General features: G+C 43.0%; 1 protein-coding gene and 1 long non-coding RNA gene across 8 annotated transcripts; one reads left to right on the top strand and one right to left on the bottom strand.

The window, feature by feature from the left end:
* Positions 1-2,646: 2,646 nt before the first annotated feature.
* LOC111266898 (uncharacterized) lies at positions 2,647-19,308 on the bottom strand. 7 transcript variants are annotated; one of them, XR_015313586.1, is made up of 4 exons: positions 11,692-12,109; positions 7,252-11,407; positions 4,356-4,443; positions 2,647-3,871 (listed from the first exon to the last, which is right to left on the bottom strand). XR_015313586.1 is itself a non-coding variant. In XM_086971128.1 (3 exons), the coding sequence occupies exons 1-3, from the start codon at positions 11,708-11,710 to the stop codon at positions 4,360-4,362; spliced, it is 309 nt and encodes a 102-aa protein (XP_086827254.1). In that variant the 5' UTR covers positions 11,711-12,109; the 3' UTR covers positions 2,647-4,359. The 7 variants fall into 7 exon arrangements, 4 of the variants coding, with proteins under 4 accessions (XP_086827254.1, XP_086827253.1, XP_086827255.1 ...); XM_086971128.1 differs by having other exon boundaries at positions 2,647-4,443; positions 7,252-7,457; XM_086971127.1 differs by lacking the exon at positions 11,692-12,109 and having other exon boundaries at positions 2,647-4,443; positions 7,252-7,457; positions 10,410-10,470.
* On the top strand, positions 11,259-13,409 carry LOC111266899 (uncharacterized). Its single transcript, XR_002684309.2, has 2 exons — positions 11,259-11,355; positions 12,109-13,409. It is a non-coding gene; the product is annotated as an uncharacterized LOC111266899 (long non-coding RNA).
* Positions 19,309-20,677: the final 1,369 nt, after the last annotated feature.

A 20,677-nucleotide genomic window follows, 5' to 3' on the forward strand; every position in this document is an offset into this window, starting at 1 on the left:
AGCAACAATAATCGACTTGGCGATGCTGTCCGGCAGCCATTGCGAAGTCCGTGTGAACGCTTCACTCGCTGCGTGCTTGCCTCTACCTAACGTTCTTCGAAGCACTGACAAGATTCCAATGGTAGTCACTATATTAACTATCAGAATACCAGTATGACAATGACGTACAACGAGATCGTCCTCTCGGCAACGGCGTCAGGCGGCGAAATGGTCCATTGAGCCGTTTGTCAGTCCGCGTTCGCCACTGATTTGTTTGATTTTCTTCTGGGTGTGTGACGAACCTGTGCTACATAGAATGCTAGTGGTGCTGATATTGTCGCTGCTGCTGAAAGGGAGAACGATGATGATGTTTTTCTCTGTCGTCCACGTAACAGTCACAACGGTTCGATGGACGACGTTTTTAGTGGACTGTTCTCCTCTTTGCGCTGCTATTAGAGTCGCTGGGGTCGTGTTTGAGATAGATATCTTCTAGTCTGCTCCACATGGATCCTGTTTCGTACAAAGTGTTACTCTAGATCTCGCTGTGTATCGTTTCCATTCTGTATTATCGCTCAGCGTTCTGCTTGTTGCTGATCACGTTGGTTGATCATCTCTAGTCGCTTGGTCGAGGACGGCGACTGCCCTAACGATACGACGGCGGCAATGGCATCAAAACAACATCGGGACACCGACAGCGCCGCCACGCCGACAAAGCGATCATTACGAGAGACGTGCAGGGAACTATTTTCCGTAACGTCTTGCGATATTGGCCTGCCTCTCGCTTTACGCATCAAGGTCTCTACGCGTCGTTCGTTGCAGCAAACAAAACCTCGAGGCTTTCCGCCGTAGGGCGGAGTAGATTTACGGTTAGAGGATAGGTATTTAGTCAGCAAATGACGAACAGTTGTCCTTCAACAGTAACAAGATAGCGTATGGCGGTAGCATGTTCTGTTAAACTGCATAACTACTCTAGACTGAAGATTTAGCCGATTAGTCAATAACTATATGGTGCTCTTTATACCATGTTTAAAGCAGTTTTTAAATCTGATAATGTCATACATATGTGTATTTTTACTATGGACAGTGATAATAGATAAATAGCCGTTGTTCGACGATACTCCGTTTATTGTGCAAGACTTACCCAGTCGTACAAGCTATTAGAAGTGCTTTGTGGAAGATAGAACCCCTCTTCACTTTCTTATTGGACGTATTATCATACGCACGGAGGCGTTATTCGAAGAAAAATACAAACGCTTCGGGTATCGATACCTAGCTTTCCGAATCATTTTGCCTTTCATTAGTCCAGTTGTCTCGGACATCACTCATCCTGTACGGGGAACGCCAGATCTATCTTTGCGACTGATACCAGTTCAGACGTCCGTGACAGATATTACGTATAACATAATGTTTAATGTAGTTGGGTTAACAGAATCTTTTATTCCTCTACAATAGCGGTTTTTATGCACAGACACAATTAGGCTGCGCCTTTTCCTCCTAGGCATAATGTGAGACGTCTGTAGTTTTCCCCACTCGCACCTGTCCAATACCTGACTAAGCCTGTTCTTGCAATCGTTCAGCTCTAACTCCGATCAGGTAGCACAATCACAACAACGACCTGCCGCCACCGAGCAGCCGAACGCTTCATAGCCTCTAACGTAGGGCGGAAGAGGCCGCTTTAGAAAAAGATGCACTGACTAAGTTGAATTAAGCCATAGGTAGTTCAAGTCTGTTACGAGCCTGACACTATGTCCACATTGCGGCCGATCGGTCGTTCCGTTATCGGCTTTTTCTTCTTTTCAAAGCAGACATTTTGAACAGGTGGGCCAACTTTGACGTCGAACTTCGGCCCAAATTTACTATTCCTTAACGACCACCAGGAACGACTACTACTGCAGCAGCAACTGCATTCTGATTTCAAGATATATATATATATATATATATATAGTAGACAAGTTTTTTTTTTATAAAACAACTTCGGATCGTTGAATAATCAAGCTGGCTTGGTGGGTAACCCTTTAAAGATCGATCGACGTTCTTGCTTTCGATAGTAATTCGGAACACGCATGTTTAATGAAGTCTCTTGCTGCAACAATAGCCTTCCTATAGTTTCATCCGGGCCGTTATGAACAAAGGACCGTGGACTACTCTAAGTATTCGGTCCAAACCTATCGTGATTTTCTATCGAAAACATTAATTTAACTATGCAACCAACGAAAGAATCGGCATTTTTATACTTTATAGCGCTACCCAAGACCCGTTCCTGGTTAGAGACAAGTCAGAGTAGAGAAAAATAGATTTTCTAAGGATGTGTGATTTTAAACCAATCTCTGGGATATATCGTCTACGCGGGTATGGTGCCCACCACGATATGTTTCTCTAATAAAATTCTGTTTTGCATGATATCATATGTTCGTGCCTTACGTCTAATACTTGAGCCGCAAGCCAGCAGTTCAGACGGCTGGCTCCTGCTAGCAGGACGCCTGAACTCGAACCTTGATCAGCACCAATCTTGTGGATTCTGGCAAACTAAAAAGCTTATTTTAGGTAAATGTTTTGGCGGACCTGCATCTATGCGGCTTTAAGGAAGCAGGTTATATTTGACATTTACAATTGAAGAAGTGTATTGTACTAGAAGTTAGGAATAGCAAACCAAGAACAAATAAAAAATATTGATTCATAGTATTATTGTACAACACTTATTGTTTCAAGTTGATTTTTTATATGCTTGTTGTATACCTTTGTTGTTAGTGTGTGTCTTTGTGTATAATCTCATTATTGCCGCCTATTGGAATAGACCCTTACTCGTTCGATCTCAATTTCCTTCTTCTGTTTCAATTATTTTGGCTATTCATAGAGATATAATACACTGACACGTAATTACAAGCTTGCGTCTTGTTGGTCTATGCCCGCATCTTTATACTAATCGCATTTGGCAAAAGCTGTTATCATTAGGGCTTTTCGGCCCTATTATTATATTGTTGGCCATTGTCGACCATGGCGGTATCCGGAAATAGCTAGTGAAAGCAATAAGGGGCATGGACTTCTCCCACCGCTGTACATATGTATGTATATATACACACATGTGTGTGTGTGTACGTGTACTGCACATGTGGAAACGAGTCGGTGTTATTGTCTAGCGATATTCGATGGAGGTCGGTTGCGCGATCGCTTTATGGCGGCACACTGGCAACAACGAGCCGGCTCCGACAAGCTGAACCACGTATATCTTCTTCGCATCTCGTTGCTCATTTGTTATGTGTGTATCTCAGGGGTGTCCTATTCGAAAATCTCACTGGGCCTCACCCTTCTCGCTAGTCGCGACACTGCCATAATCATTTCATATTCTTGTTTCATACTTTATGCATTTCCTTTTGTTGTTATCTCCTTGTCTCTGATTGGCGTTCGCACTTTCGGTAAACAGTCAGATACAGATATACAAGTATCGCTGCGTGCGGACACAGATAGCGAGCTTCTTCGTTGTCTTAAGCAACTCATCACCGGATCCCCCCCCCTCCCTATTCGTTCCTTGTGTCTTTCTTCGCATATTATTATTTATCAACCACATCTATCAAGCACTTCTCTTCCATGCATATGACAAATCTTTTATCCTTTCGTGTTCAGCTCGTGCTTGGCGACGTCCAATCTGCATTTGTGTAGGTCTTGATCCGTATATTACGCAAAAGCACACGGCGCTTTATCTAATGTCGATTCGGTAAGATTAGGGCGAGCTTCGCAGGAAAAGCTATGGAGAAACGCCTTCGACCCGTTTATATGACGACGATCTTTATGTTGATGAACCAGCAGTGACCATAAATTTGCAATGCAAGCAGAAGCTGGCCAGTAGCTGCAGGCTGGTTTCTAGGAAACTTAAACGCGTCCCTCTTCTGAGTGCCTGTTGAACAAGATAAAAAAAACTTCACTGGCTAGACGGGCAACCAGCAGTCAAATCCTCAACGTTTGCCGTAATTGCACTAGTAGCTGTGAGCTTAGCCGACAGGAATCAGATATTAGAGGCGAGTCTCCCAAGCTGCTACACAAGCGAAATAGTTTCGTTTTATCTTTCTACACAACCGCCATTTTTGGTTCGCTTGCCCTCGATTTCACTGAAATGACTGCCTAGAGATGCACCTACCGGTATAATGCCCCCTAACAGCATTCGATTCTTGAGCAGAACAGTCGAATTCTGGCCGTAACTGTCCCATACACCGTCATCCATTTGCCAAAACTGCCAACATCGCAATGCAGTGAAGCAGATGGCAAACTAAAGAAAAAGTGATGAAAAGCGTAGAAAAAGCGATCAAGCATAACCCTATCGAAGCGAACAAAAAAAGGCGTAACTAGATTCAACAATTCTTGCATGATTTTGATGGGCATACCTGGTCATTTCTGGTTGTATCTGTGACTTCGATCGAGCTGTAGAGCGAGCATGCGAGGTGCCTTGGTTGAAGTTTTTATGACGAGGCCCTATTTTTTCGATCTTAGAGGAGGACATGTTGCGGTGCGCACAAGTCGATCACGCACATTTTCATAAAAAAAAAAAAAAAAAAAAAAAAGTACATAAAAAAGAAGTTGATTTTTTCATAGCTTTCGTTTGAGTCTAAGTTGTTTTTGTCGGTGGACTATTTATCTGAAGAGATAGAAGATGCAAAAGGTAAGAGTGGGAAGTGCGAAAAGTGTAACAGTATCATTACGTTTTCCCTATGGGTTTGTTCGTAAAGCCTGTGAACCTTGGCACGTTGCTTCTACGTTAGCTATATCAGTTCCTGTTGTTCCGACCTTGTGCTCCTTTCTGCGGCCTCCTTGATGATCAACTGTATTGACGGGAGGAATTAATCGCGGGAATCACACTCGTCCTACGGTCAGGAATACAGACTAAGGATAGCAAGCGAAGACCGAGTAACAGCCAAAAAGTTTAAGGAAAAAAAAGCGAGACTTTATCCGACTGGATCGTCGAATATGATCACTGGGCGGAAGGATTAAGCTACTTTGTGCTCTGGGTCGAGATCAGCGACATAGCGAAATGAAGCTAAGCGCGCCGCCAATCGTAGTTGTACAACAGTGTGTTTATTTCATTGTCCCTTTTGGTTAGAGCATTGATACTCAATGCTAACACTGTTACGGTTAACTCCGCTATTGCTCCTATATCGCTTGGAGCGCATCTTGATCACATCAGTCGTACTTAATGTATCGTAGAAAGTCAGATCGGTAAACTGCTAACAATGACAGGGAGGATTTTGCTTCATAATCTTGTCCTTCGTTAGTGAAAACCGCTCCAATACGGTTAGGCCAACCAGGCCACAGCATCGTCATATGTCCTCATTTCTTATACGCGTACATACGCACAACAGGAGTATCGAGCTTGTACGGAGGGCGGGAATGATGAGACAGTGGGAAAATTTTCGCTACGCGTTCAAGGTGAAAACGGTTAACTGGAGGCTAAAAATCGTTGCCCTCTATCGGTGTAGCGTCATCAGCATCACTTGTGATCCGCTATCGTAATACCGTTGCGTGTCTGGAACGCGTCCGCGATTTCGTTGTTGGTTAACTAAACGAACAGTTGAATGAATCGCGCCGAAGATATGGCAAAGGCAGAATCGCAAGGAACGCTTCTGCTCTGCTCGAGGCCCAGTGGCTTTGGCTGAGGAGAACAAACGGGTGAAAAATCAAGCAGCCATCGTTGCCTGCTCTGACGAACGCAATAAAGAAACTGAAGATGAAGGGGAAACCGGATGAGCCGGGGCAAACGCAAACAGGTGTTTTATTCGCGTTCGTTGGCGGTATACATACGATTGTCGTCTGGGTTTTCGCTGGCAACGGTTTCGTTGGTGTGACTAGGAAAGGCTCGTTTGTCGAGAAGTGATTGACTGTGGTGACGTGGCTATCGCAGCGTCAGAGTTTTTGTCTCTTTAAAACAAACAAGCAAATCGGTGGCCTCTGATTTCCACAATGTAGTTGCATAGTAGGAACAGAACTCGAATTGTTTTTTTGTCTCGATTCGTCTTCATAGAGCCTGAAGCGATAATAGGATTAAATATAAAATCCTTTTTCTGGGATGGCTATTTTCTACGAAACTATACAAAATACAATTATAGCGTGATCGAGACCCATGCGGATACACACCAAAGTCTCGCAGAGACGAGTAAATACATAATAACAATGTATGTTCGTAATGACGTCCATTTTTTCTCAATTAGTCGTCACCAGATTAGAAGTAAGACCATCTGCTCATTTGAATGCACAACCAGCTATTTTAATACAGTTACCAATAATACAATAGTTGTAAAGAAGAGGTATGTTTTTGATATTCCTAATTAAGTAATCATTATGGTTATGACTGAATTGGCAAGGCATCGGGAGCGCGCTGCTATACTTCAATGGTGATTTTAGCAGAAGGACGTGATTGGCCTTGCTCCTTAGTTTTCTTTCCTGTTTCATATGTTGAATGTAACTCTGCCCGTCGTTTCGTTTATTGTTGTACGAATTGCTATTTAAATGCCGCCGTTAGCAGCGAGAGATTCACAGATCATGGCAGAGATCCGATTGATCCGGCTAGATGTTGCCCATCCATGAGTTGTAGCCGTGAGAGCATCTGCCTGACTTTGTTTCTTACACAGAGAGTACTGATGAGCAAGAAACGGCAAGCGAGATGGTTGATCCGCTCTCGGATGAAGTAGATTGGCCTGTTTGGTCCGTCTTAAGTCGCGTATCGATTATGGAGTAGGCTTTCGAATATTATTTTTTAAAACGGTGTGATGTAGCCTTAAGTCAGGGGGAACAGCATGTTTACGGAAATAGAATAAATTGCATCTCTTGTAATTTGTAAGCTTAACGCTCATATGTAATAGATTTGCTTGTTCTAGTTATGGTAAAAAAGCAAAAGTTCGAGTATCGAGACGAAGTGAGTTCTGGGGACCCTCAAAGTTGACATGTTTTTATTATTTATACACAATGCATATATTTACCATAAACAAATTTTATTTGGCTGTAAAATAAAGCCTCGAAGGACTCCAATTGTAACATTATAAAATCACGAAAGCACAGTTTATGATAATAAAATAATGCACAAGACTGTTTCGGCTGTTCTGCATCAGATATTTTACCCTTCGTATGATTTCAGACTCGCGAAAAGTGTTTGGTAGAAGTTAGCAAACAAGTGATAATACTGCTTAACACCGCTACCATCGCGAATACATATTTCATCAACGTAGATACACCCGTTCAATAGAGTGGATTCTATAGAGGCTTACGCGTACAGCCCAGTCGGTTTCGTACCGTCGTCCTCGACGCGGCGTGATTACGTAGTGGCGTCGTTCGCCATCGCCGTGGGTATCTCTGTTCCGCAAACCTATGGCTAACAGCCCACAGGTTCTCTATACTGTCAACTTTCCATTTGACAGCACTCGGTAGCGCTCCAGCAACAGATATCGGGGTCGACATTGAGCTGTCGTTGTCAAAGCAGGTACTAAGACAATCCTTGGCTATGCAGAGAAAGACAGAAATATTGCTTAGAGGGTGGTCATCTGATAAACGAACGACTCGATATGATGACTGGATACGCACAATTGTAGAAATAACGTTAGTATTAGTAACAATAATAGTAGAAATTAGATTTCGTTGGTTCCTGGACCGACATAGGTCCCTGTCGCTTCTGCATCCATGAATTGTCTACTACTTTCTTCGTCTACTTTTGGTGGCGGCTGGGGCGGGTCAAATCCCATAAGCTCTGCGCTCGGTAGCAAGCGTTTTATCTGCATAGAACTGTATGTATCTATGTGTATGCGTTAGACGTCGTAGCGGTGATACTCGGATATGATACGATGATACAACATAGTGGAAATGCGCTATCTGCTTGCGGACTTTGCCGATGTCCACCACTCACCGGCTGGCACCGCCATCTTTGTGCGACTCGACCTACCCTTATCCTGCTTGCTGCTACTATTCCTTTATTTTTTTATACCCTCGAGCGTATACTGCGTAGAAGAAAGGCGTCTAGGTATCGTGCTATCTGCCACTGTCGAAAGCGAATACGTGTAGCTAAGATGAGTTTAAAAGGAAACAATAATAACAACAATTATATTAGGTTCCAGTATGTAGGTAGGTAGGACAACCCTTAAAAAATCGACGATAGTTGATATTTTTACCCGAATTAAAAATTGCTAATCAGTAGGCATAAAAGATATGACTGATTTGAGCCCTTTTCGAGACCGATGCTGGCCGTTGCTGTAGTTGCATACTAATTGTATTACGGACGTAGTCTCAGTGAACAAGATTTAATCGGCGGCTTGAGAGAGCCTATCTCAGCCTCCTCTTGTCTAGCAAGACTGTAGGACATTTTACATATTCTCAAAATAAACGTCCCGTTTTTGTGCAAGAGATGAACGACCGTTATCTTCTCTCAGATATATGATAAAGCAGTCCACCATCATCTGCCGCTAGAGATATGATAAAACTCTCAATAGCTGTATGCCCTCAGAAATACGATAAAGCGTTCAATTGTTATCTGCTCTCAAAGATATGATAAGAGACTCGACCGTTATCTGGAGTATCGTTAAGGTAGCCTGATCAACGCGAATGATCAAGTAAAAAAAAAAGTCATCGAGAAAAGAAACTGCTTTGGTTGCTTGTCGTGAATATTTCGCTCGTTGGAAAAAAACCCGAGTGATGAGCTCGAAAAAACTAGGAACGATAGGCATGAAAAATGTACGACACCGGCCATATTCGACCGCAGACAGTTTTAACACGGTGTGCTAATGGAGAATAGACAACTGGGTTCGCCCAAAACAAATAGGAACAGTTATTCGAGGGCGTATCTAGGTGTTACAATTAACCCAGCTGGTAAATGCTATCGGATGCTTAAAACGTTCTGATCTGAAACTGACTACATAACATTAGTTTTGTTTCCACTACCTCTGGGTTCATGGTTCGAGTCGGCCAGCCTGACTTACCATAACAACGATTCAACATTTCGGGTTCACACCTTAGCCTTGCTACCTGCACTGCAAATCTAACTGAGAAAAAACATCGATCATCTTCAATGCAGCAGCTGAACTAAACCATAATTAGAGATCAGCTAGTGGTGATCACGGTGAAACCAAGCATTGGGGGAGTGGCATGGGTCGTTGCAGATTTCCACAAATTTACCAGATATAATAAGCCCAAGTTAGCAACGCCACCAAAGTCAATCCCTATTTGCTAATGTTTCAATAAACGTGTGGGGCAACACGGGTTATCGTGTATAGACGGTTGGTACTTATCAATCTAAGAGATTTTTAAAATGATTCCCTAAGCCACGTCAGTAATCGGCCACAACGTTTATTCAAGCACCCTACGAGCGATTCGTTGATCGGAGCAACCTCACACAGCTGTCACCTCCACACCGTCATCAAACAAATCGTGATGAACAAGTTTGAAAAACCGGGAACAAAACAACGATGCAATTTGGCTAGGAAAGGGTCATTGGTACCAGTCAGAAAGTGCAATACTGGTTACAAGCAAAATCAAGAGACTGACTAGACACAGACATATAGTGAATACTTTCCGCATTAACCACTTGTGACCTTCGTGTTGCTGCTTAACGGAGCCTAACTTTCTATAGTCGTACGATATAGTAGCGGGCCGACGGTATAATCACGTTTCATATAATAAGCGCAAATAAACTATCAACTACAACGAAAGCACAGAGTTTCGATAGCCCTTAATATGGCCTTTTTTTCTTTGATACATATTCTCAGTGAATAAGCGGACGGGTTCGAGTCGTTGCAACCATATTATTGTGTAGGAGAGTGGTCGCTGCTTTTCTAAGAGCTCTTTTATTAGTGTTTTTTTTGCGTAATCAAACGGTGGGTGTATTTTATTCCAGAGGTTTTTTTTTTGTTTGCCTTGGTCTCTGCTAGCTTCTATGCATGTAGCTGATCCTGCTGGAACGGTATTTTCTGTAACAGACAGTGGTTTTTTGCCGTTCGTTTTCTTCAGTGACGCACTTTCTCCAAGATGTGTTGCCATATAATAGACGTGCGATGGGGTCCTCTGCCTACATGTACAACATCAAAGCCTATTTGTCTTTTCGTAAGTCAAGTTGTAATCCCCAGCGAATCTCTTGCCCTGGAAGCCGCTAATACTGCTACGCGGTACCAGCTTTTTGGGTAACGGCAATGGTGGTGCTAAGTAGAGCGTTGTACTCGCAAACAGAGTAGGAGAAATGCCAACGACAATCGACAACTTTAGATATCCGTTAGACTCTGTAGAGCGTCCCCAGAAAACGAGACGAGCGGCAAGGACGACCCAGAACGGCGAGGATGACCCAGAGTGGCGAAGACGGCCCAGGGCGGCGAATACACGACGAATAAGAGACAAATACGGGTAGTAATTTAGTAAAAACAAAAACTCTCAACAACACAAACGTCAGTTAGCAAACACTAGCAAATAGTTACCGATAAGGATGGTCCAATCCATAAGCAAGAAGTCAAATCCCTTGATACGATGTAAACTACTATCATATCGCGAAATTCGAGTCCCCGTTCCCCGCTAGTGGGGAAGAACACTGAAGAGCAATACTATTTAGCCAATGACGGCCGGTCAAAATACATTAGCGTATGATGGAATACGCTGACTCGCCATGTTGTGTCACAACGGTCACTCCGTTCGGCCTTGCCGTTTCTCTGTGAAAATGTTATCGACTTCAGCAGATCGACGTGCAAATCCAGTTCCAGTAGCGAGATTTCTGTTTCAAGATATTACTAGAGATTGGTAGCGGCGAAGCATGGTTTCCTATTTTCTACTGGCTGCTGCAGCCAGTGGCAACTGATCAGACATCTTAATAGTCTATCCATGTTTCTTAATATAGTCTGTCTTTGTTACCCTATGGCGCCTAGACGCTTACAGTCCCTAATCGTTCTATCTGTCGAATACGCCAGCTCTCGTCTGCTATCGCTACTTCTATTCTATGCTGATGCATATAGAGAACGTAGCTAGCAAGCAGCATCTCTCGTCTACTTGAAAAACTCGAGGCAAAACGATAGGACAAGTAGTATAAACGAGTAACATCACTTTTTCCCCTCTTACTCTCCTAAGGATTATATGCAGGTATGCACGTGGTGACTGCGCAGTGCCAGTGGCTTCTGGACGTTATTGCCGGTAATAATTTCCGCTGTTAGGGTGCCATTTACGCGCACCCGCTGGCGAGCCGGTACGTTGCTGTTCAATTGATTGCTTAAGAGCAATGATAACTAATTGTACACAAAGAGCTCCGTTATAAATAACGGAAAATGGTGGCAGGTTATGTCTCCTCAAAAGAACGCTCGCGGTGGTGGGGGCAGTGGCGGTTAAGTTCCCGCCAGTGGCTTCTTCATCGACGGCTTACAGCACGGAAGCTATAAGGTGAGACGTGGACAAGGAAGTATAGTTGAATTATCTCGTCGACCACTTTTAACTAGAATAAGGGAAGAGAGTAACTTTAGGACAAACCTGGGATAAAATTTACTTAAGTGAAATAGGTAATTAAGTTATTTTAAAGTCCTTTACAAACAGCTTTAGTAATAAGAATTTACAAAAACATTACGAGAAGCGGTCGCAGTGATTTTGGTTAAACATTTACTAGGTGCTGCTCCAATATTGGGAGCTCAAAGATTACAATTTATAAAAAAAAATCATTCTCAGGACCTGAACAAGTTAAGGTTATACGTGACAAAATAAATACCTAAGGATATACAATACCTTTAATATAACGAGGCATATGACGTGTAAACAATATAAAGTTGTTCAAACACGTATTTTCAACGTGAAGCTATCTAAAGCTCGCCGACAACAGTAACGAAATTTTCACTTATTTTCTACCCGATAATCAACTGAATGTGCTGTACGTATTCTATAGATATATTTGCTCATCATTTACTTCTTTTTACTGCAATTGTTATACTGGCACACCCTTATGCTTCGTACAGATACACCAAACTGTAGGATTTAGTCAAAGCTAGCGACCGTTGATAGGAACGACTATCGCGGATAGGGCTTTCTACACTAGCGCGAGCGGGGACACCACAGTAGTATATAGACTACTACTCATCCGTTGATCCATCTGTTGCACGTCTGTATCTGGTCGACTGTACTCTTGCTTTATCGTCACATTTTTAGGGCTGCTGCGGGACGTCTTGTTGAAGATACCGGTCAATCTCTGGTGATCTCAAGGATCTGGTCGTCCTATTAGGGTCATTGGCGATGAAAAAGACGCGTGAGTGGAACCACTGCTGCTGCTGCTGCTGCTGCTGCTGCTGCTGGAAGGCAAACATGTTATCGGGGTAATCGTCGCTCTTGTCGTCAGCATTATTAGTCTTGTCATCGTCATTAACCGAAAGATGGCTCTATTCCGTCAACTTGTCGCGGCCGTATGACGGTGTCCCGGCGGCGCAGCGTAGATCCTGCCTCTGTCGCGTCAACAGGCGCTGCGTCTTTCATCCCTCGTTAGCTGTTCCACTATTTCCTACGTCGTGTCGTCTTGAGCTGTTCGAGACCCCTCGCTGTAAAGAGTGCACCAACAGCAATGGTCGCTGTAACAGTAGTTGAGACACAGTAGCACGATTAATCGAGGCGACTGCCGAATACGGGCTACCACCATCAAACAAACGAATTGTGCGCCTTTGCACACGGCGGCGGTTGTGGTATGACAGTGTCATGGAAACTGTGCTGGTTATGGCACTGTTCCAGGAGTTGCTTTCGAGTCCAAGGGTCCCTTTGGCGCGAGATAGTGGCGTCAGTGCCTACCGAGACTGACCCAGCTACATCCGGAGTCTCGAAAGGAACGGAGCAAACAGGAACGTCTCTTGAAAAAGAGTCTAGGGACAGCAGGCGACTAAAATAAAGGCTCGAAAGGAACGACTACGGCTATCGCTGTACGCGTAACCCATGGTGGTTCAGTGTAAGGCTGCCATCGTCAGAAACAGCAATGACGGCGCTTTAAACAAGGTCACAAAATGGCATCACGGCGTAGTCTGGACAACGGTGTCAACGGCGAAATCCCTCACCATAGGGAAAGTTTGCCTTCCTTGGGACGCACACCCACTAGCGCCTCTTCTTTTAGGCCACTACGCGCGCCTGATAATCAACCAAGCGCAGTTGGCGAAGCGTCGCTCAACAAAAGCCTACAAACGTAAAAGAAATTTCCAATGAATATGTACTCAGAAAAACAGAAAGAACAGTATGCGCACTGGCAGAGCCCTATGTGACTCTAGATAGTAACTGTTTTTTGCGGTTCGAGTGATATTTGCTGCTATCCTAGGCAAAATTATGATACTGTTAAACGTATCGCCGCTAGGTTCTGTATGTGCGGAGGTATCTAACATCCTGTTTATTGCTACTTTTTTTTTTTAATCAAAGATTACAGATGAATTTTAATAAACAAGTACAGGTGTAATAAGAGTACTTCGGGTAAACTTGAACGCCGACGTGTGTCTAATTAATGGAAACGTGTTGAACACAACGCAGTGGCTATATAAACAACTGCTAGTATCAACACGAACTAACTTAACGCTGGTTCAGTTTAAGTTCATAGCGGCGTGCGGTGTGCGTAAATGGTGAACGGAATCGTTTTTAATTGAGCTACGTTTCAATAGTCAGTCAAGAAGCTGATCTCAGAGATACGCAAAGAGAGACTTTGCACTCCATATTGTGTTTTGCTATCTATAGCTACTACTATTCATGCTAGTGAACTTTATGTATCCCCAATTTATCGTTTGCCTTCAGGGCAAATGCGGTTATTTTTTTGGGGCATAAACACAGGTGAAGCTATGGCTTTGGCAATTACTAGGACAATGTCCAGTGTGACGTGGGTTTATATCTAGCCACATACTATATAATATAATATTAATATAGCTTCGTATAAAGTTTAGCCCTTTGACCAATTCTAAGCAAAGGACCATTGTTTCCAAGTTGTCTATCATGCCATAAGTTCTCATCTTCAAAGCCCGTAGCTCAGCTTCGCTGGCATTAAAAATGGCCATTCATTCCTTCTGTATGCGCTTCCATCTACCTAGCCAATCGTAGCGGCTGCTGCTAGCAGCATAAGCCCGTATATAAAATGCGAGTTCAAACGAGAATCAATCACCCGTATCCGTTACAAATCTCTATTTGTCTAAAGATTTGTCCTAATATATTCTAATCCGACGCAAATCTGACGTCGTTTAACCGTGAGCTCTTCGTATTTTCGCTACGAAATTGAAATAACGTAGGAATGTTACTGATTCTAGTCTACCGCGGGCCTTTTTAGCACACATGCTCCTCTTCGGCCTTACCTGTATGCGATGCATGAATGTCATCTGAGGCAAATACTCATCGAATATTACCCTCCTTAGTATCAGTGTATATAGTATAATCTGGTTAAAGAAACGTTCTCCTAGAAAGCGAAAAGGGAACAGGTGGTCCCAAAACATATTGTGGCAAAACCAATGACGAAAGACGGAACCCAGCTCTATACAGACATGCGTTTGTGCCAGACCTTGACCGAAAACAGGGAAGTGGATCATGTATCGCTGTTTATGGGTAGAATCTCGCGCTGGGTAAGTTTCAGAGGTGAAACGCGAGGCAATGTCGACATCGACAAAATGGAAAGTAACGGTATCTTTAAGTAAAATAATAAGTAATCCAATATTTAATAAAAGCACAATGTAATTTATTTGCCGATATCGAGTTTTATTTTAAACTCTTATTCTTTGAAAATTTCTGTTTTTAAAGATACAAATCTAATACATTTTATTTATACTAAACATATTCTGCAATACCAACGCGGCGTCTGCTCGAGTATTCTCAGCGTTAAAAGTCTAGTTAAGCATAACTGTAGCATCATAAACATATATTTGTCTAAAAATATTCAATTTATATCGATCGATATTAATTTCAATAAATTGATACCTACTTTACTAATAGGCCGATTGGCCTATTAGTCGGAATGCGAACACGTATGTAGCACATGATACGTTCATTCATTCTGATGTGTCCTATAGCTGCAACAAATTCTAAGCATTGAGCTAAGTTTCATTATTAACGTACTCTTGAAAAATCTCTACTTGTATGCTTTTAATGTGATCAATTAAACGTTTTAGAAGCTAGTGTAAACACGAGATGCATTACCTTGAGACATTTGCCCCGCTCGTGTGTTTCACGCTGCCGTTTAGTTTTTTTGGGCCTTTTTTTAGGTTAGGCCTGGTTTCAGCGTTTACTCCGCTCGAGTAACCCCACCCTACGATGTTTGGACTCTCCATAAGCGTACGTACAAAACACTTACTTTTCAGAAAACAAGTAGACCGTTCTTTCTTTGCTTGTTTCTACCTTGGTCTGTTGAAAACCTTGTTTACCCTTTAGATTCTACTGTTACCAAGCCCACAAAGCCACAACTAAAGCGTTCTTACTAAAGAACAACCAGCAAAGAAATCGCATTGAATAGTTTTCCATGTTTATACCGTCAGTTGACCTTGACGGGATTGTCGGCAGCCAAATGAATTGCGTAAGTCCGAGTAGTAAGAAAAAATAAAACAATGAGATAAAAGAATGGCGTTCAACACCGTTGGATTGTCCTCGACAGGAAATGTCTTGCATGATCTTGGCGTCGCTGAATCTCACTCTCCCTCTCTGTCTATCGCTCCCTCTCTCATCGATCGGGTCTCTCTCTAATTATCGAAACGGAGTGACGGACTCACGAAAATGACGAGTCGCTAACGAGTAACAGGGGGGTAGCCGCTCGGCAGTGCGCGAACACTTTTTGGCGAAACGCGACAAAACTCCTAGCTAAGGTGCGCCGGTCGACCTGGTGGCGGCCTTAACAGCCCAGATTAACAATGCATATACCTAGAATAAGAACTGTAGATCAACAAATACCTAATCAGCACGGACTTGGCCGGTTTATCTGAAGACAAATATCTGCGGTGGAAGCGTGATGCTCGCCAGAATTTTATCCGCGATGCGATTTGCCATGACGACCTGTCGAGCGCTAATCGAGTTAGCTTGAAGTGCTTTTGCCTTAGTAAAACGAGTAGGCATAGAAACAACGAGGATGACGCTACGAACAGCGGCAAATCAGTTGAGCGACCGGTAGTGCTCGAACACTAGGGGTGTACGCTTCTATTATAATGAGTTTCTACGTCCTACGTGAAAACCTAACGAAAAGTGTCGCTCTAGTAGAGACGGGGATGTACATGTGTTTTTTGGATCGTTAGGTCTTGATTGATTGAACCTTTGCTATTATAGCTTTGCAGATCATATGAATAGGGGCAAGTGTTTCAGATCATTGCTTATAGGCGTATCGTTACTGTGATTTTTTTCCTTCGTGATATTTGGTTAGGTAACGTGCTTTCCTAAAAAATTTAGGTGGTCTAGTATCGAAATCAGGTGTAGACTTATCTCGTTTCACGCTGAAAGGAACCAACACAGTAGGGCCGCCAAAACTAGGCTTATGAAATCAATCACTTATAGCCAGCTAATTTATAGCATATATTTCGATTTATAGCGTATATATATTTTAACCAAAGTGTTAAGGCGCTCTCATATCACTCTGAAATATAATTTTATTGCGACTAATATATAAAGGTTATAGTTATAGATGAACCAATATCAACGGGCAGATATAACGGTCTGCTGATGTTGGCTTATCTATCCAATTGAGCTTGCAATTTGATAAACGTCAATGAACTTTAGATGGGTCTGCTTTTGACTTTGTACGCGACGTCGATTGAACGTTTGCAGCCCTCAATACCTATGTACGCACACTGAGCGCATCCAGGGAGTTCTACGTACTATCCACTACCGTATGAAGTCAAGTATATAAAATATAAAACCACCTCGCCTGACCAGAGGAAGAAAGAATTATCGATTGTACAAAGCACCAATACAAAAAATTTAAGATAAAGACAGGATCAACAGATTTCCCGGACTATTCGGTTATGTGTTATTTTAGCTTACATACATATATAACTAACAGTTATGTAGACTATCTAATGCAAACAGTGAGTTGTTCAACGCTTTCGTGAAGTAATTTGTTTATGATTGTTTAGTAGAAAGCGTCAATCAAGTGAGTACCACAATAGATCATATTGATTTGCGACTAGCCAAGACGCTTCGTTTCCGTGAATCAATATTCCACAATACTCTTATCATTGTTTTTTTTCTAAGACAGCTCGTACTTGTCAATTAACACCGACGAATGCTTAAGGGAAACATCAGCAGAGGCATCGGGTAGTGACCGACCTGTTACAGCCTGCTTATTGTGCGCCAGCTCCATGATACGAATTTTTACCTCCTCATCTATATATATATATACGCCCACTCGCACTCCGCCCGAGGTTTGGGAGCGTATATCCGTTGACGTCGCTATGGCTCTCTTTATGACTAAAGATTAGGTCGGTACTGACAGCATAAATGTCGCGCAAGGTGGCGTTGACCTTTGCAGACGGCGACGTGTCTAAGGAGCTCGATTGTATCGCTCAATGATAATGAGACCCAACCAGGTTATACTGACCGCTATGAGAGAGAAGTTGCTTCATGTGTGAAGTGCTCTACGTAAGTGGGACTCATTATAGAAATAATGGACAACAATAATTAGTATTACATATGTTTCATAGCTTTTAGGGCTGGCCCAACGAACGCGTCGACTTTTTTTGATGACATTGTTAAAATAAGTCGTACATCGGTCGGTGATTCGAGTTGGCCATCAGTCGGCGTACTGATTCTGTTAGTGAGATGCGCGCGAATCAAGCTAAATAGTTGATAAGTTCGCCCGAAAAAGCTTAATAGGCCTACGTGGATTGAGTCGGCCTTGCTCTAGAGTCAACAGATTAAAATCAGAAACATGTAGATATAGTAAAAAAAAAAAGACTGACTCGCTAATTTCATATAGATATATGTACAGCAAAGCTATAGCCGGCGGAAGGTAACGAAGCAGAAAGATCGGCAGAAGATGTAAATGGTATGTTATCTATAGATGGCTCGCCAGTGTGAAAAAGAAGTAAAGGGACAATGGTGTTTAATGATCTAAAATATGAAGCCAACGACTAATGGTCAAAAGCTTCATGCTGATGTAGCGAGATCGTTGATAGACCTCTATTTTCTTTCCATGAGAATGTCATCGGATGCTTGCCCATTGGACGTCCTCGACGCCAACATTATCCACGTTTTATTCTTTAGGAAGAGAACGGTTCATTACTACCTTCATGCTCGTAGTTTCTATGACGTTTGTCTCTACATGCTCTACCAGTATATATATATATACATTGTAGTGAACATATTATGGTCACCCAGTTTAAGTAGTACTCACCGTTGAAGGCTGCAGCCAGGTCATAGCAAATCTACATTGTCTTGCTATTATGGCCTCCTGCAGTATACAACAATTCAGCCTTGAAAGCTTTCTCCATTGTATCGATATCGTTTTCTCGACCTGGTCGATTTCTCTATGAAAAACTTTTTTTTTTTTTTTTTTTTTCGTAAAACGCACTGATCTGTGATAAACATCAAACTGGCGGGCAAGAACAATAAACAAGACCTTGGAAAATAGCCACATCGGTGGCGCTAGCCGCTTCAGTAACTGCCACAATTTGTATACAAACGAGCACTTCGCTAACGCTTCATTTTTACCAATTTCAAGCTTTACGGTTCTTCTATTCGCGCACGAATTACTAAGTTGCCTAGCCAACCCACTGCATCAGCAACTCTCTACGAACATCCATTGACGTTCGTCTGTAATATCTCGGAGCCTCTAACGTGTATATACTTCTACATAGGCTCGAGATGGATGCATTTACAGCAGATACAGAAACGGTCCTAAAAGCCATTTTGATAAAATTGAGAGCAGCGCAGAGAGCGAAAGAAAAACGATTGAAGAAGGATTTCTTGCGGCCACCGTTCGAGCTTGCCAGTTTGCTAGAGCGTTTTGTACGAAAGATAGGGCAACCGCCCAGGTTTTCGTGATATGATCGACGCACTCCACTGCTGCTGTTAACTCTTTAAGGCTTCCGTTAGATGTAGCACTAGCAAATCGTAAATGGCATAGTATACGACTCGATCTAGTCGTCCTTTCGTCTGTCCGAGCGTAGTTCACTCCATTGTTGCCTTCCTCGATCATCAGCGCCGTTGTTACGAAGCAAATCGACCAATAATATATGCAATAACACCATCAACAAGTACAGTAACGGTGACGACGACAAACCACAGCAGGTTCTCTGCTACGCCGCTCTCTGCAAACAGGGTAAATTGGGATAATACGCATGGCGATCTAATATGTTGCGAATTCTGACCCCGTTCAATTGTCGAAGGCCTGGCTGAAATCTATATACAGCCATTTTGTAATCTATCCGAGTTTAGTTGCACGCGGTTGACTGCAAAAACCTCCTCATATAGACTGTGTCTGAGAGTAAGTACCGTCACATCAAATGAAGAATGGACAGAATTATGAAGAAAGACCCCACTGGACAAAAAACATATATGAGAATACAACAAAGATGAATGTAGATGACTTTGTTATCAATCTTTACTCTTAGCCGATGACTGGAATGACATACACTCAGAGCGAAACATAGGCTAGTACTAGTACGTCGTGCATATCGTAAGCTTATTTTTCGTCTTGGCCCCTTCGTAGCCGTACAAGTACTCTCTTCCCTCCAAGGATTATATAGCGATCGATGGAAATAAGCGCTCCGTATACGTCGCGCAGACTGAAACAAGCGGAACGCTTCGACGACACATAGATAAGGTAAATAAAGCCGCATGGGACATCTCCAATGAGCTATTGGCAAGCAAGCTGCCAAACGGCCAATGGCCGATGGCGACGTCAGTCGCGTTACTTCAGCGTTGCAAAGGGAACCGCCCGTAGAAACGGCAAGAAATTGTTCATTGTGAACTTGTTTGCGTGAGTCTTCCGTGGCAGGTTCTCGCGTCAGACCTTTCACTTTGAGTTGAATCCATATGCATGTACTCGTGGACACATAGCTTTGCCTTCTACTGTCACAGTGCTGGGAACAAAAATTGAACGGGAGTCCATCGTCTGCGCAAGGCTAGCGGCTAACGATAAAAAAGCTGAGAGATAGGAAAAGAACCGAAGGCTGTGGGCCAGAAAGTCTGTCAAACTGATAAAATTGATCGAGCGACCCAACGGGTAAACTACGAGAATTTGACTTCTGGTTTCGCGTTCCCACACTTATTGCCTTATGGCCGAGTTGCTATTTCGTTCGGGTCCTCCTCGTAGCTCTCTGCTTTTAGAGCAATTGCGTAATGGCATGAAAAACTGTTCCAATCCCTGAGTGCACTAGGCGACGCTGCTATCAAACGTTTCATTTGCGTATGGAGACGTGCGGGGGGAGCGCGAAGATGGGATAATATGACAGCACTCAAATAGAGCCTTAGCGAAAACACGAAGGTTAGGGTCGACAAAAAACGACAATGACGAGCTAGTGGGCAGACCGAATTCGCTCCTCAAACTACGTATGTCTTGTTCGCAACAAACTTCTCGTAATCTAAAGGAGCAGCTCCATATTGCCGTTGGAGCAATGAGTTGTAGGAAGAAATTCTTCGGCTGGTCGCTGGGTGGGTCGGTCGGTCGGTCGTTCGTTCGTCTGTCTGTTTGACGTTGTTCTAATAGATTAACTGGAGGTAAGAGGCAGTTGGGAATAGATGGAGAAAAAGAAAGTCAGAAAAAAAGGTCCGCAGTGCTTCAGCCTGCTGGTAAGGA

This window comes from Varroa jacobsoni, unplaced genomic scaffold (assembly GCF_002532875.2).
Source record: "Varroa jacobsoni isolate VJ856 unplaced genomic scaffold, vjacob_1.0 scaffold_1126, whole genome shotgun sequence".
NCBI classification, from domain to species: domain Eukaryota; kingdom Metazoa; phylum Arthropoda; class Arachnida; order Mesostigmata; family Varroidae; genus Varroa; species Varroa jacobsoni.

Bases quoted from the DNA above. Each gene is read 5' to 3' on its own strand.
- LOC111266898 (XM_086971127.1), bottom strand. From the start codon at position 10,431: ATGGATTGGACCATCCTTATCG. The intron at 7,458-10,409 runs GTAACTATTTGC...TTCTCTGCATAG, and splicing joins GGATTGGACCATCCTTATCG to CCAAGGATTGTCTTAGTACC. The intron at 4,444-7,251 runs GTACGAAACCGA...TCGAAAAAATAG, and splicing joins ACGCCGCGTCGAGGACGACG to GGCCTCGTCATAAAAACTTC.